Here is a 17914-nt window from a genome sequence, read left to right on the forward strand (position 1 = left end):
CTCAAAAGGCTAGATAATTTGTGCAAGTTGTGGATTACATTTGATACGGAGTTGTGAGTCTGTCTTTTCTAGCAGTTCAGGAATTTCATACCAATATTAAACAGGAGGAGGAGCAGAATGGATGGTCACGATTAAAAACAAAAACAACAGCTACACTAAAAAATGAATTATAAGTTCTCCAGAACAATGAAACAGATTTTTAAAACAAAGATTTTGAATTGTGAAACACTTGTCAGCCTGAATATTGTTTTACTCCTCTGCAAAATAAGAACACATTTTCCACATTATCTCCCCTCCTCTGGTGGTACGGTCTTGCTCTTGCAGTGGGTTTACCTGATCACAGTGGGAGTGATCTCAGCACAGAAGAAGATGCTCAGGGCGCTGACTGCGTGGGAGGAGAACATACCGATAGCGGAGAAGCCAATGGTGAAATGCGTATTCATTGTACTTGTGGTATCTGCAAAAGAATCAGGAGACACAAACATGGAGATTCTTCACTCAGTATGCTGTGTAATCAGTGAAAGGACAACAGTGGTTTATATGTAAAAATGTGTTAAATTTACTTTTCAGGGAAAATGATTGCAAGTATTTGCCAAAATTAGTATTTTCAAAAATTATAATGTTACAACAATTCTGGTAAATTCAATGGAGTTAGATCAGGCAATGCAATGACAACAAAGGCTATTATTTTAGCTTTTGTTTTGATGTAAATTCAACAAAAAGAGATATAGAATGAGGAGCTGTTGAGAAATGAATCTGCAAACAATGAGCCAATTTAGCCCAAAGACGGTTTAAATAGGGTGTTTTACAAATAAGACATACTAAAGATGGCATAATGGCATAAAGAGGTGTAGAGGAGAACTACCCTGAAATCAGCTCTCGCTTACCACAGGGGGATTAGTGTGGAGAGATTACAGGCGATGGATAAACAGAAGAGAAAAGTAAAGGAAGGCTGGTGGTGAGTTCATGGTTCTGTAATAAAGAGGCTCGCCCTCTTTAACATAAGGGGATAAATAAATAAATAAAAAGAGAGCCTAGAACTTCATCATGAGTCTCCACAAGGCTTGCATAGGCCTGACAAAATGCTGGGTATCTGCATGAAGCATATTTTCCTAAACCTCAAGGAATGCAACAGTCTGAGTTATGAGATTGAGATATATATATATAAAACATAAGCTAATATTTTTACAAAATGCAACACTTATGAATATATATGAATATATGAGTATATATGAACAGATAGACTTACTTATTTTCAGGTGTTCACTGTATTTCCCCAACACTAGAAAAATATTGAAAATATGAGGAATCATTAGAAAAGAGTGACAAATAGTGAGAATTAACACATGTTGAGCTAAGCCTTTCAGCACAGCGTAACAAAGGGAAAATAGAACATGAGCATAACCTTGATGTGTTGACTCAGGTTAAACATTAAGTGTAACTCGTTTGTAACTGAATAAACTGTTGCTGGCTGTTTTGATCATCTGAGGCACTTCTGGTACTCACTGACAATGTAATCAAGTTCAGGGACTGAACAGGGACAAAACAACTAAAGGTAGCAAATCTCGTAACAACCATCATGTTTAATGTGTCCATGAATAGCAAAAATGTAGGACTTTTTTTTTTTTTTTTAGATGTATGCACTTGTAAGCATGTGTCATTTACACAACATTTGTAAAAATGTTAGAATTGGGAGAAGGAATAGCTCAGTATTAGGTAGCATGACAGAATTACATTTATTACTCACAGTTGTTCTTTAAAAATATCTGTGAAGTATACACATTTCTATGGGTTCTGTTTTTGTTGCTGTTGTTACTTTTGCTTTGTTTATATTGAGTAAATTACCTTATAGTTACCACTGTAGTTATTGATACAAGCATAACAATGTGCTCTCCATGTGGCCTTTTTTCATTTACACAGCCAGGCTGGCTGGTTGGCCTTGCTTTTTGCTAACTCTGTTGAGTTGAGACTGCATTTTAACTAACAGATCTCAGATTTTGCTGATTTTGATCTAACTTTATTTCCCAAAATGTTAAACTATTGCTTCGATTTATGTGACTAAGAGTTCTTTTTGGGGGGTTTTATATTGTGGACTTTAGACCATAGTCAATCTCAATAAACTGCATGAGAGTGGCCTCCTCAAGAACCGCTAGAGCTTTTTCATGTTATAGGAGTTCCTATGTAATACTCACAGTTAAGTAGACCCAACTGCAGCAGAGATGCGAGGGCAGTGATGATCATAAACAGAAGAAGGCCACCGCGACGGCCCATCAGGCAGACCGCTGGACATAGTGCAATGCATGATGCAACCGCGATGCCTGCCATTGTGTAATAGTGTGTATAGAAGTCAGGGAATATGGTGGTTCCCTGAGCTTCAGGATCCATCATGCTGCGGGCAAAGCAGTGGTGGATCCCATAACCAGTTAACCTGAATAAAAAAAACAGAGAAAAGAGAAAAGCAAGTCAAAAAAAGCGACATCTCAAGCAATACAACGGCTACATCAGGAGACACTGAACTACATCTTTCGTAAGGGTACTAAGTAAACTGTGTAAAGCAGTGAAGAGCCGCTTTATTTCATGCTTTCTCTAATCTCAGTGTATTTTGAAAAAAAAAAAACCCAAAAACCTCACATGTGTAAACATGGATTTATTGGCACACAGAAACACACCCTATGTACACACAAAAAAACAAAACAAAAGCAAGCCCTCACACCCTCCTTCCGAGTTGTCTAATGTTTCATAAGGACAAAGCTCATGTAAAATTTATGCAAACAGGGAATCAGGGACACTGTGCACCAAAGCAGAGGTAGAGCTCGGTCTGCCAGACAAGAGATGAGGTCTCAGATCGAAGGAAGAGTCCATTGGAGATGAAAAGAGAGAGCAGCACAAATATGGAAGGACAAAAGAAGAAACAGCTAAAGATCAATCCTCTATCCAGCCCGCAGGTTAATAGTGGCATCTTGACTCCACAAAATGGCAGGTCTGAGTGACATTGCACTCCAAGTACCTGTATTATATACATCTTTTCAAGTCCTGACACACTCACAAACACACACACACCCTCGTTAGCACACTGACACATATAACCCTGTTCTCAAAAAGGCAGAATAGACTGGAAAAAGCAAAAAGCAGACCCTTTATTGGATCCTATGTTGGACTGAAAATGAACTTTATGTACATTAGACTACATGTGTTAGAAACAGGAAATGATGTTTCTGTGTGTCTTGGGTTAAAGAGGAGGGTGATTGGCTTGTTACCAGTATACACGTCTGTGTTTTTTTTCCTTTTTAAATCAATCACTATTGCGCCAAACTTCAAAAGCAATTATCTAAAAGGCTTTAAGAGGGCATTAGTGCACTTGGCATGGAAAACAAACACATCTGCAAAGGCACTGTTAGCGCTGTATATTATTACAGTACATGGGTTTTGGAGAGATGATTGTCCCCATTCACATGTTTTTTAGCGAAATACTTGCTCATTACACAGTACACATGTATTACAACTGCATAAGTCTGCAGTACAAGAGTCCAGAGGCTAAACCAGCATGCCTGTAGTCGAGTACTGTGACCGACTGAAAAATGTGAATCATTACATTATAAAACTAAAAATATGACAGAAAAGAGTCTGCAAACTGCAGCAGAAATCCTATATCAAGGAAGCAAAGCATTATGCTTTGATAACCACACACTTGGCTTCATGCTTACAGAGTGTTAAAATGCATTAAAATAAGAACTCTCTTTTTAAATGATCCTAGCATCAAATTCAAGGTGAACAATTATCAGAAAAAGTTAGAGACACAAATAAAGATACAGCTTCTTGATTTATGTCACTGATCTACCATTTCAAATAATTACATGATTTAAATGATTTGCATTCTTTAACACAGAATTATTTTTACATTTTAAGACAGCCACTTACGAGGTGACACAGAGCACAACGATATTCTTCCAAAGGGTCCTCGTCCCAACCATTTTCACAATGCATGTTTTCTTGGGTCTCTGTTGAAGAGATCTTTGTAGTTCTGGGAACAGGAAAACACAGATATTATTAAAGCTTTGCCAAAAATAAAAAAAAATATCATAAAAATTATAGAACTCACATTTGTTTCTTTTCCCCCCCTATTTACTGTTTCACATATACAACCGGGCTGGTTCTTATTTCCCCACTGAGGGACATTAAATAAAGGATACTTCTATTCGATTCTATTCTATTCTATTCTTATATAACACTATTCTACTCCTCTTGAGCACTCAAAGCATTTTATACAAGTTGCCTCATTCACCAAGTGCTTCCTATCTAACATTAGAGAAATTAACAAACTGTTATTTATTTAATAAATACATTGAAAAAGGAATGAAATGAAAGTGAAAGTGGTAGAATATTTCTTTTTTTTTTCCTGGCATTTCGATTGAAAAGTCAACATCCATCTGTTGTTGCACTGCAGTACAGTAGTACACAAACCTGAATAATAAACTAAGTAGAATTACCTTAAAGTGTAGGCAAAATTCAAATGTTTCAAACCCTTCTAAAGAATAGGGTTCTGGAAAGTTTTGTATTTGAATGACAGTACTGTAAATATAATGAGTAAAAGTTGGACAGTTATCTGGGTTTGAAACCACAGAAACTCTATGTTTTGGTGAGCTCATTCATTCCACACAGGTACCATCCCACAGCTTTGTCAAACAGGTATGGTAACACTAACAGGAGAGCAGCTACCAGCGGGCAACACCCCTGAGCTGCTCGTGATACATGATATAACACACTTAATGTTTTGGTATCAGTCTGCAGGTTGCCACAGTAACACACCTCTGCCTCATGCTAGTTCATTTTTCACATTGACTCAGGCATGCGAAGGTTATCTCTGGCTAACCACTCAGGTTTTCCAGTGATCCCCTGAGTAAGATCAACTGTGCTCAGAGCTGTGCAAATCATTCCACTTTTTCAAAGGGGATCAAGTAAATTGTTCTACATGAATAAGACATGCTTCAGTCTGCTTCTATAGCATAATTTAGTGCTGAGCAATTGAAAGTAGAGAAATAGCTCATGCTTCTCTACCGTATGGGGAAGTTTGTACATAAAAAAAAAAAGATAAATCTACGTCTATGGTAATGCACGTATGTCCCTAAATGCTAAGAGTCAGCACAGAGACTCCGACTTCTAAAAATATGCAGTCAATTTCACACTGTGGCTCCTCTTAAAGCCTTTTATCTCATAGTGGCACTTCCCTTCCATCATTTTTCAAAAAGGAGTGATAACTACGCAATGGCAGGACAAAAACAGGGAAACAAAGTATATATAATAAACAAACACTTATACAAATCTGCTATTGATTTTCACAACAACACAATCCAAACTGCTTTGTTCTGGCTGGTCTGAGTACAGTTAACATGGGGTCAAATGCCTGACCTACAACCATCTGCCATCTGCCCACTATTGTGTCAGCTCATGTCCACCCATCCAAGCTATAATGATATTAATGAACATTTGAGAGTGCCATAATCCAATGTTCAACACCCAATGCTACCTTTGTAGTGGATTATTTCTGTGTTAGCAAGATGGGAAATGTATATAACCTTGTCAATCTGTCTCATTTGGATAAGCGAAGCTGGGAATAACAATGCAGACCACGCCATTCAAAATAAAGGCCTAGCAGACACCTTTGCAGGGAAGCAGTATGTCGCGCAAAACATATCAAAATATAAAATGCAGACATTGAGTCTGATATCTTTAAATTACTGTTGAAGGATTCATTACCTGTGAGGATGTTCTCTGGGTCAAGCTCCACGTTCACTTGATTTTTCTCTACTATGTGTCCCATGATCCACTTGGAGCGACTGTACTGCTGAGTGGCGAGCAGCCAACGCAGTGACTCAGGGAAGATCCTGTCAAAAAGATGGGGGATGTCCTTGTTAATATGACATGAAAAATGAGTCAGGGGAAAAAATGAGTCAAGGTATCAGCTTGCAGAAAGAGTACATGTGTATATGAAGACAGTCAATAACATAACGACTGGTGCTGCATTTGGATGAACCTCTGTCTACAAAGTAGATGTGCAGGTTTCATCATTTTCCACATGTGTGGTTTGCAACTATCCCTCTCCCCCCCCCTCACCCAACGTCATTAGATCACCTGCAGCGTTTAAATTTTCAACCTAATCATGTCATGGTCCTGGGCCGTGTTGGCCCAGTATTCTTAGTTCTCTTGTATTTTTGTATTCAGTTCCCTGTTTAGGTTCTGTTTCCTGAGTTGCCCTGTTATGTTGTTCCCTGTGTGCTTTCCCTTTGTGACTCTCACCCCCTGTGTGCCCCTCTATGTATTCATGAGCCCTTGCCCCCTTTCGTGTTTTATTCCATGTTTCCCCCAGCCTGTTATGTCTGTGTTCTCCCCGTGCTCTCTCCTCCTGTCTGAACCTCTGTGTACTTCCTGTTTTACTTTGACAGTCTCTCGTCAGTATGCGTCATGTTGTGTTCACTCCTGCCCTGTCTCGTTATGATTATCTGTGTCAGCTGTGTTCCCCGTGTGCTCCCACTTCCCTCGTTAACCCTCTGTGTATTTATGTCTGCGTCTCCCTCAGTTCTGTGTCGTAGTCTCCCTCATAGCTGCGTGGATTTCCCTGTGTCTCTCTGCAAGTGTTAGTTATTGTTCCCGGTTTAAGTTTTGTATTTCTTGTGATCTGCCTTCCAGCATTAAAGCTGTGATTTTGAGTTTATCCCCTGAGTCCGTGAGTTTGCATTTTGGGTCCTCATCCTGCCTGCCACACAGCTATCATGACAAATCAGCTGTATTCCAGATGTTTGCAGAGTCAGCCACAGTTAATCAGGAAAGTTAACACAGCTTTGGAAATTACCTTAAAGGCTCTTGCCAACTTTTGTGTGCTAAAAAAATGTGTGCTGTGTGACAGAGACATCACACTTTGATGACACAGTATCACATGACAGATTGTTAGATTGCTGGATTGATAATAAAAGTTTACAGAGAACCTCTCGGGCTGAGTTCACCGTGCAATGTCCAAACTTGTGATATCAACAGAAGTTCCACAAGTTTCACAACCTGCTTCATGTCCTTGAATTGTGTAGTCTTTAGCAAACAAAGCCATGATTGCGTCACAGCATACAACTGTTGCAAATCCCATTCAACAGCTGAGCCATCAAAATGCTGAGTGATAATGAATGCTGTATTTTTTTTTTTTTTTTATGATCAGAACAATGGAACTGAGGACATATCAACATTTTCTTATTTACCAAATCACAATGACTAACCTGACATGTGCCCGAGGTGTATTTCCATCCCTTCTCCACACTGTTTCTTATGCTAATGAAAGTGTATTGCATGACAAAGACTGATGTTTGACAAGATGTTTGCTTTGGATTACTTCTGACTGTTACTGAACAGAACCCCCTTTGTTTTGCAGGGACATCAAAGATACCAAGGCCTTTGAAACTCTGGCAAAATCTATATTATATATAAAGAACCTTGAACCTATTCCTGCCATCTTTGTAGACATCAGCAGTATTACAGAACTGTGTTCAGTGAGGTAGAATAAATGGTGTATTTATTGCTTATGCTTTGGAAAAAGTCAAAGCAGAGGTTTAAGTGTAAAAGATACCTCAGCTTGGACTTTAGTACTATTTTTAAGCTTGTAAAAATAATAATAATAAGAAAAACCTCTGCAAGTGTATCTTTTGTTAAACAGTGCTTAATTTACTGAAAGGAAAATCAATAAATCAAGTCACACCTGATCGCCGTGGATGCATCTATGTGTCTTTTTTAAACTGTTGTGTAACTGAAAAAAATATTTTAAGTTTAACAGAATATCAAAATCAAGATAAGATAACCCGGTACCAAAGTGCAGCGAATGCTAAGGTCTTTTCCTTACCAAATGTAGGACAGCATAAGCAGCAGGGGACAGATGATGACAGCTTGAAGTACCTGCCAGTTGCGACAGAGGTACGCCACTCCAGGCATCAAGAGCCGACCACCCAAAACCACAAAGCTGGCCACCATGGTCATGGAAAATCGCCATCCTGGCAGGCACAGCTCGATCCCTGGCAAAGAGAACGACGAAAAGGGAAAAAAGTACAATGTGTTTTTTTTCTAGTAGAGACATATTTAGAAAAATGATATAAAACGAGTGGAAATACCAGAATTTCAAAATTTCTTGGGAAGATGACACATGGGACTGACACTAGTTTTTGTATGTTCAAACTAGCTAAAATCTTTGGAAATTTTGGAGCACAAAATAAAATGAAGTTGCTTCAAATAAAAGGGTTCCCATAAATGAGTTGTTCTGAGATGTTTGTACCCATTCATATGCAGTTGAATTACCTGGCAAATGTAACATTATAATGATGATATTTACCTTTTTGCAATGAAGAAAAATATTTTCAATCACTTTAGAGAAAACTGAGAACAGCATAATGCGTTCATTGACTTTTGGGGGAATGAAATGTGCAATCTAGAGCAAAGTTGATGAGTAAACGGGAAAAAAAACAGAGCAACAACTCTGACTAGGCGAGGCAGGCAGGTCAGAACAGGGATCCTGGCACTGTCATCAGCAAATGAGGTTTATTGTTTCAATGCAACACATCCTAAAATCCAGAAATTACTGCTGTTGCAGCGTGGCTTTTTACACAGAGTAAAACTAAGTTGACACCAAAAACACTCACACATCCGAGAAAATTGTTATCTTTTTAATAAGTCTGGAATATTCCTAGTTTCTCAAAACAGGAGGATGGAAGCTACGTTATTGTGCTAATCTTAGTTTTTGAGATTTAATTAATGAAACGCTTAAGTCATCAGTCAGAAAATTATATAACTCCAGTGCTTACTGTGTACAGTTTTTTTTTTTATTCTGAGACAGTACAGAGATGAAGACAGTAGGCTGCTGAACAAACAAGAAAGGGGTTCCTTGTGCTTCTTTCCCCTCGATCAGAATGGCACTGATTCATTCACTCGGTCATTAGCATGCACACCCCACTGGCAGCAAGCAACCACAGACAGTTCAGCCCTTTAGTTACTGCAGTACAGAGGAGAAGTTCACACCACACCATAGAAAGCCAATGCTGCTGTAATGCCGCTTCTCTCATACAACCAGAATCTTTTGTCTTGCTTCATTGGTCCCTTTTGTTATACATCACTTTTCTTCTACCCAGGAATTTTAACCGTCTCCAGTGGGCCTTTCAAGGTGACAGGCCCAGGATAATACAGTGGATGTCGGCTGCTTCACTTCATTCCAGTGGAAAAGACTGGAATTTCAATTAGGACTTGCCCCCCTCTGAGGACATGAATAATGCTCTCTGTTCACAGACACTATTGCAGCTGGTATGACAAAGCCAATGAGTGGAGAGCAGGGCGATGGGTGCAAGACCTGCTGAGTTTGAACCAACTAACCTCAAGACTCCTTCACTGTGTGCCTGTGGGAGAATAGCACCGGCTCACTGGTTAAGGACCGCATGGGATTTGAATTCTTTGGTTTTGTATTTATGTACGCAAGGCATGAGGCACTGAGACTCATGCACTCTGACCAGAAAAGCGTTAGGCAAAGCGGCACAAACTTCATTAAGATATCAATTATGACAATAAGGATATTTAATTAAACTAAATGCAGAATAAGAAGCAGAAGCTGTGGAAAAGAGGCCTGAGCTTCTTACTCATGTTGACCCTAATCCTCCACAACCTGCTAGATCAGCATTCCCATAATGCTCTGTGGCAGAGTCTGTCCTACTGACATAAATCTACCAATTACAACTCTAATGTTACATATAAGAAATTGACTAAACTTGGAAACCAAAGGCCTCCCGAGGGTGGCGGAAAAGTGACACATAAAAGATAATAGGAAAAAAACAAACATTTAAATGTATTTGTACCACTCCCATTAGTAAAAAATAGAAATTACATCATCAATGATTAGGCTAAAAATCCAATTAATGACAATGATAATCCCCAAAGAAGATTTGGCTGGTTTGCTGACTTTGGCAATGTGAGAATGTGAATCACACTCAAGCACAAAGTGCAGCAGCTCACCAGTAGCTCATGAGTCCCTCTTTGTAACAGGGATTTAAATGCGTCTTCTGAGATCTGGTCACAACTCAGACTGCAGAATGAGCGAGAACGTAACCAAGATACATTGAGGATACATTAAGATGTGACCACTCAGAACACCTCAGAGTGGTCCAGGCCACATATGGCTTTATCCTTTTAGCGGCACGCGTGCATGTTTCCTGTTCCACATTACAGTACAATACTACACTGATATGTGTGTGTGTGCCACTGCTGAAAAACAATAGATTTGGCAGTCTTGCACCCTCAGCTGTTATTTCACAACTGCCTTGCATAAAGCTGCTAGCTAATTGCATAAATAAAAGTAAAACCCTTTAAGAAGATTGACTGTGTAGCCTATGTGTTTAATCATCAGCTCATCAAAGTTATTAATGGGGTGAAGCAGATCCGGCATTTGTCTTTTAGCCCTCTTGCAGGCATCACAAGGCACAAGGCTGCCATTGATCAATTACGCCCTTCTTCTCATCACGTTTCCCACACTTTGCTCTGAATACCTACGCTTCAGCATCAATATATTTTGATTTTGAATCACCAAGGAGTTCTCGGATTCACTCAGCAATTAAAACACATCTCGCGTCTGCTCATTAAATATCATTTCCCCCGACTAAAGAAACAATGAATCAATTACAGCGCTCCTGGTGGGTTAAAAAGGGACAAAAAAAAAAAAAGTCATATACTTGTAAAGCAAGCTATAGTCACATACAGCAGTGAAAGGAAATAATCACAGTGAAATCAGGAATGGGATCAACTCAGCTGTACATCTGTCACACAGCTGAAATCTGCATATTTCTTTGCTAATTGTTTTAAAAGAAGGCACCAAAAATAGTTGTCGCCACAGCTTCCGCATCAAGTGAAAAGGAAATAGGCAGGGTGTGCATATCCCTTTGCTACTAATTCCTTACTAAACACAAATAACATCCCACACAGAAATGAGTTAAAATGAACAGACTATGAGGCTGTGTCAGTGCCTCCAGCAGTTCCAATCAATCCTGGACCGTAACGTTTATAGCTTGCAGATTCTAACCAATATCCTGAAGAATCTCTTAACATTTTAGTTAAACAGTATTTCCAAATGGAATTCCTTCAGTGTGTGTAGTGATAATAGTTGGAGCACACTCTCTGGAGATTGTGGTATGCTTAAAGTGGTTTACAGAGTGCATTGTCTGATTACATGGTAAGGCAAAAAAAGGTTACAGATAGTCTGAGTGACCACATTAAAAAGTAAGGTAAGAAACCTACAATAAACATTTGATACTTTGCCTTTGGCAACACCATAAATGCTGTCAAAGTTAAAAAAAAAAAATCTAAATTAAAAAGCACAGTGCAGCCTAGGCGGAGTAGTCGAACGCAGATTCACTGAGCGCAGGGCAAGCTAGCGAGACAGAAGTTAAGCTCTCCTTGCAACATGGCAAATTGAACCTCCCCCACCCTCATTCAGATCTGCCGTTTGGAACCATTTTGGTTTTCATGTGACATATGACCCTGAAGGTAAGCGCGTAATGGACAAAAGTAAAACAATATGTTGGATGTGCCACACAATGCTCAATTACATTGATGGGTACTAGTGCGTTAGCGCAGTTAGCTCGTTAACGTGTTGGCCGTCCAGTCCCACGCACGGGGTGATCCGCGGTATGTATGTATGTATGTATGTATGTATGTATGTATGTATGTATGTATGTATGTATGTATGTATGTATACATGTATGTATGTATACATGTATGTATGTATACATGTATGTATGTATACATGTATGTATACATGTATGTATACATGTATGTATACATGTATGTATACATGTATGTATACATACATACATACATACATACATACATACATACATACATACATACACACACACACAGTGGGGCAAAAAAGTATTTAGTCAGCCACCGATTGTGCAAGTTCCCCCACTTAAAATGATGACAGAGGTCAGTAATTTGCACCAGAGATACACTTCAACTGTGAGAGACAGAATGTGAAAAAAAAAAATCCATGAACTCACATGGTAGGATTTGTAAAGAATTTATTCGTAAATTAGGGTGGAAAATAAGTATTTGGTCACCTCAAACAAGGAAAATCTCTGGCTCTCACAGACCTGTAACGTCTTCTGTAAGAAGCTTTTCTGTCCCCCACTCGTTACCTGTATGAATGGCACCTGTTTGAACTCATCATCTGTATAAAAGACACCTGTCCACAGCCTCAAACAGTCAGACTCCAAACTCCGCCATGTCCAAGACCAAAGAGCTTTCGAAGGACACCAGGAAAAGTATTGTAGACCTGCACCAGACTGGGAAGAGTGAATCTACAATAGGCAAGCAGCTTGGTGTGAAAAAATCAACTGTGGGAGCAATCATCAGAAAATGGAAGACATACAAGACCACTGATAATCTCCCTCGATCTGGGGCTCCACGCAAGATCTCATCCCGTGGGGTCAAAATGATCATGAGAACGGTGAGCAAAGATCCCAGAACCACACGGGGGGACCTGGTGAATGACCTGCAGAGAGCTGGGACCAAAGTAACAAAGGTCACCATCAGTAACACACTACAACGGCAGGGAATCAAATCCCGCAGTGCCAGACGTGTTCCGCTGCTGAAGCCAGTGCATGTCCAGGCCCGTCTGAAGTTTGCCAGAGAGCACATGGATGATACAGCAGAGGATTGGGAGAATGTCATGTGGTCAGATGAAACCAAAGTAGAACTTTTTGGTATAAACTCAACTCGTCGTGTTTGGAGGAAGAAGAATACTGAGTTGCATCCCAAGAACACCATACCTACTGTGAAGCATGGGGGTGGAAACATCATGCTATGGGGCTGTTTTTCTGCCAAGGGGACAGGACGACTGATCCGTGTTAAGGACAGAATGAATGGGGCCATGTATCGTGAGATTTTGAGCCAGAACCTCCTTCCATCAGTGAGAACTTTGAAGATGAAACGAGGCTGGGTCTTCCAACATGACAATGATCCAAAACACACCGCCCGGGCAACAAAGGAGTGGCTCCGTAAGAAGCATTTGAAAGTCCTGGAGTGGCCTAGCCAGTCTCCAGACCTCAACCCCATAGAAAATCTGTGGCGGGAGTTGAAAGTCCGTGTTGCTCGGCGACAGCCCCAAAACATCACTGCTCTCGAGAAGATCTGCATGGAGGAATGGGCCAAAATACCAGCTACTGTGTGTGCAAACCTGGTAAAGACCTATAGTAAACGTTTGACCTCTGTTATTGCCAACAAAGGTTATGTTACAAAGTATTGAGTTGTATTTTTGTTATTGACCAAATACTTATTTTCCACCCTGATTTACGAATAAATTCTTTACAAATCCTACCATGTGGATTCATGGATTTTTTTTTTCACATTCTGTCTCTCACAGTTGAAGTGTACCTCTGGTGCAAATTACTGACCTCTGTCATCATTTTAGGTGGGGAACTTGCACAATCGGTGGCTGACTAAATACTTTTTTGCCCCACTGTATATATATATATGAATGATCAGCCCCTGCGCCACCAGGCTGATCCAAACCTTACTGGGCAGGTATGCCATTCACTGCATGATCAATACACCATTAAAGTTCAAAGGATGGATGGTCACAGATGGAAATGCCTAGTGAGGCTAAACTCAAATCAGGCATGTTTAAAGTTTCTGATGAACGTCTGAAGCATTTCTTCTGAGTGGCAGACCAGTGAAGCATTGTCAGCAAACAGCATTTCCCTGATTAGGGTGAACTGGCTGGCATTACTATAGATCAAATAAGGTGTTTTTCCCCCAATAGGGGTAAACTCTATCCTTTGTGGAGGACATCTAGAAGAAATAAAATATTACTGGCATAGATGTACAAGCTGTTTGCCATGCAGTTAGCCATGAAAGTCTGTGAGAAAAAAGGAATGTCGCTCTTAAGATATCCTTCATATTTTAGTACAACATAATCACCTAAGAAGACATGGCAGAAAGCCAGTTCTCTAACAGAGCATGAAAACATTTATCTTGACAAGGTTAAAGGCCTCGGGTCAATTAAAGGGCAAAGTAAAACTATCTTGTCTCTCTCTCCTGTGGCCTTTCTTTAGAATTAGTGCAGTTAGACAAATTGTACTAATTGTACTACCGTAATTCTGGGTATAAATGAACAAGAGCAAACTGATAAGTCATTCTGGTAAATAACCTTGATACTTTATTTTTTCTGCCTGCTGTGTATTTTTATACACACAAAAATGTTGATGTCTCCTCTCTCCCTTTTTTCAAGCTCCAAATAGGGGCTATTGACTAAGAATAAGGTCATGCTTATTGATTAGTCTCAGGAGCCGAGCAGAATGTCAAACAATTCCAGCTATCCACAAGCCCTTTCCTTTCATTCATGTCCTCAAATTCTCAGTAATCAGGACAGTAAATCCCCACCTGGAGAGTATATTCTTGTGTTAGTGTGCTGTGTTGGCGCACAGCATATTCCAAAACCACTCCATTAAAGAAAGATCAACACAAAACAACCTCCTGGCTGTTCAGAAGACACTGTTTGTGAGTGACTGAGCTTACATTTGTCACAGTCCTAGATTTGCTTAACTAAACACAACTTCAGCCTAACCAAAGAAGAACTGAAACTGCATTGATTTTTTTTTTCTTCCACTCATCAAAAGAAAGTGCAAAGGTTGCCAGTAAAGATTTTACCAGTTACTGGACTTCACTCAGGAATTTGTGGTTTGAGATAGTTTGAGGTTATGTCATGCAACAAAGGTTTAAAATTATTTCCACTCCGGGCCAATTAGAACATGACCCTTAGGTCAGTACTACTGCTTTAAAACTTAAAAATAAATGCAGCCTAACGTTTTAGCAAAGTGCATTTGCTGAGCCACCAAAAATGTAATCTTAGCACAAAAGGGAACTTTAACCCTGCTCAGAGTTTAACCCTCCACTCATTTATCAGCAGACAGCTAAAGTGGATCATGAGGAAGACTGTGGTCAGTGTTTCATCAGCAACAATTGTTTTTTGTTTGTTTTTTGAGTGAAAGAATTTCCACTCAATACCCGGACTGCCTCTTTAGGGTATTTCACCGTTCAGTTTCTTTAATTCATTCTAAGCATACAGAATGAAAAGACAGTTGAATTAGCATGGTCTGCCAAATGTTGGTAAACTATATTAGCAGTGGTGTGAGGCAGACCTAGCTGTGATTTTAGGGAACATAGCTACTTGGTGCTTAACGAAAAAATTCTGTTTTTAATAGTCCAGATCTTGCCCACACTGAGCAATAATTACATGAACAGTAAGGAGAATAAGCAGACCAACAAAGAACGCCGTCTGTCAAAGCAGGAATTCGCCCCAGACACAAAGGAAATCACTGAGGATAAATGAATTTGCAGAGACCTGTTTGTTTTTGTTTTTTTTTTTGTGCCTTGAGTATCTTTATGAGTGAAAGAGATAAATGTTTGCTGTAAGTGGAGGGTGCCACTGACAGGAAGCACCTTATATCAGCTAACAGAGGAGAGAGATGAGAAAAGGGTTAGCCTGGCCTGGCTAAACTGACAAAAGGCAGCAGAGCACTGCAGCAGGAAGTGTAAAAGACCGATCATCCAGCCTGACCAGAAGAGCATTGCCACTCTGTTGAAAGAAGGAAAAAAATCCCAGCAGAGAACTAAAGGGACACTGTGCAACATCAAATCTCACAATGGCATGTTGTAAAAATATCAACCAATTTTTTTGCTCTGGGCATTTAAAAAAGAAAATTCCTCTGACACCCTATTTCTGAATTTTTTCCACACCGTATGACTTTTAAAAAAATGTGCTGAAGAGTGCTATGATACAGTTCATGTCATGCAGTTTGTACTTCCCCTTTCTGTCCATCTAGATAATTTCCAGTTGCACCTGTGTACTTACCAGCTACACATATAAGCCCAGTGCATATACCAAAGGTGTGACAGTAAAAACAATATCCACACAGCGAGTCTCTCGGCATGTCAGCAGCAATATTTCCACACTGATGCAAATAAAAACAATGCCCCTTTTCCCCAAAGTAACCACTGCTGCTGAAATTTATAGCTAAACAAAAGCCAAGTCTTTTTGGGACAACACAGTGTGTAGTGTGCATTTTATCTAAGAGCAAATATGAAAGAAAAAAAAAAACTTTCAGTGCAGAACTTAATAATAATTTTTTCTGTCAAAGTCCCACTTTAACATAAGATATACTACGTAACCAAGCAAAGTGTGTGTGTTGTTTTTTTCATCTGGTGAGGCTGTAACCAGTAATTTATTTTTTAAATGGTAGCAACCATTTTCATACACTAGACTTTGGAGGTGCCAGATCCCAGCTGAAGTGAACATGAGTGAACAGTGATTTCAGGATTGATGTGTTTGACAGTACTCGCCATCAAAATGAGGGGATATCTTTTTCTGGAGCAATGGTTTTCCACTCTTCTGATAGAGACTCAATGCTGTAATGCATTTGTAGACTTATTCTGGCAGCATATGTTGGCTCAAACCCTTAGAGACACTTTGTGCTGGTTTTTAGTTTGCAAATCTGTAAATATACAAAAAGGTGGACTAGCAAATCAAGCTAACAAACAATGCGCTAAAAACTAGTTAGCTGCGCCAGCTAACAACTGTGAGTTCTCCATTATCCCCCAAACCACACGAGTCATGAAGACTACAACATTCAGATGGGCTCTACGTGGAAAACAGATAAACGTCTGTCATTTTTTTTCTCCGTCGCTTTTCATTTCTCTCTCTATTAAGGCATCTAGGCTCTTATACACACACCCATGACATGATTAGACATGCAAATAATTCAGAAAGTGAGCAAGCATTCTTCTTCATAAGGTAAGCTTGATGCAAACTAGTCCTTCTTTCATAACAGTAAGATGAAAAACATTGAGCTAGTGTGCACAGTTATACATACAAAAACATTTAATCTGGCAGTGTTTTGTAACAGAGAGAAACTACTTTAACTCATAAATGTTTCACACAGTCATAAGGGCTGTGGACTACTGCCCTAGATCAGAATCACTGTGCTCTCAACCTGATCACAAAATTCCCCAGCAGCCTGTGCAGTCTGCTACCATGACTCAGCTAGCTGAAGCCTGTTTGTAAGTGGGGGGGCGGGGGTTGGAAACTGTGTGGCAGGGGTAAGGGAGGGGTTTGATGTTTACTGTAAAAATGCATTAGTGCGCAGCACCACAAAGCTATAAGCACAATGAGGCCTGTGGCGTGATGCTAAAAAGACTAGCTTACACTGATGGAGCAGTGGGGTATAAATAGCAGCGCTGCATCAGATGACTTTCTATAGCCATTGGCCTTTCTTTTGTGCTCGTTATACTTCGAATCAGTGAAGTAGAGAGATGCATCAACTTGGTTGATGCATGAAAGAGGCTAATGTTAATATACAAAACACTTCACTTGTGGCGTTGCTGTAATTGCATCACACTATCTCTTAGTCAAGCATTCTTCAGATGTGAAAAATGCTACTCTAGCAGCTGTGCAACTTCCACAAATCTCTCAATCTTCTTGATCGGTTTATTTTATTTTAGCCTAATCAACCTTTCCCACAACCTGCCTTATTCCACACAACCAGAAAATGCTCCTTTTAAATTTATTGTGTCTCTTTTGTAAGAGTCATATAGCTGTCACTCTGCATCTGCTATGTTGGACCATGCAGTGAGACGGAGTTTGACTGGGAACCCTAGCACAACAGAGAAGATATGTACAGTGGGGCAAAAAAGTATTTAGTCAGCCACCGATTGTGCAAGTTCCCCCACCTAAAATGATGACAGAGGTCAGTAATTTGCACCAGAGGTACATTTCAACTGTGAGAGACAGAATGTGAAAAAAAAAAATCCATGAATCCACATGGTAGGATTTGTAAAGAATTTATTCGTAAAT

The 17914-nt window shown here is 39.7% G+C and overlaps 1 protein-coding gene across 1 annotated transcript in view; it reads right to left on the reverse strand.

Annotated features, from left to right (window-relative positions):
- Positions 1–17914, reverse strand: part of LOC308412363 (solute carrier family 22 member 23-like) — a 39786-nt gene that overhangs the window by 4843 nt on the left and 17029 nt on the right. The window contains exons 4-9 of the mRNA XM_080906661.1: positions 7877–8045; positions 5755–5882; positions 3919–4021; positions 2193–2428; positions 1250–1282; positions 334–457 (exon numbers count right to left, since the gene is read on the reverse strand). Coding sequence (XP_080762787.1) covers positions 334–457; positions 1250–1282; positions 2193–2428; positions 3919–4021; positions 5755–5882; positions 7877–8045 — 793 coding nt within the window. The remainder of the gene's footprint in view (positions 1–333; positions 458–1249; positions 1283–2192; positions 2429–3918; positions 4022–5754; positions 5883–7876; positions 8046–17914) is intronic.

This window comes from Rhamphochromis sp. 'chilingali' (assembly GCF_963969265.1).
Source record: "Rhamphochromis sp. 'chilingali' genome assembly, chromosome: 16".
Taxonomy (NCBI): domain Eukaryota; kingdom Metazoa; phylum Chordata; class Actinopteri; order Cichliformes; family Cichlidae; genus Rhamphochromis; species Rhamphochromis sp. 'chilingali'.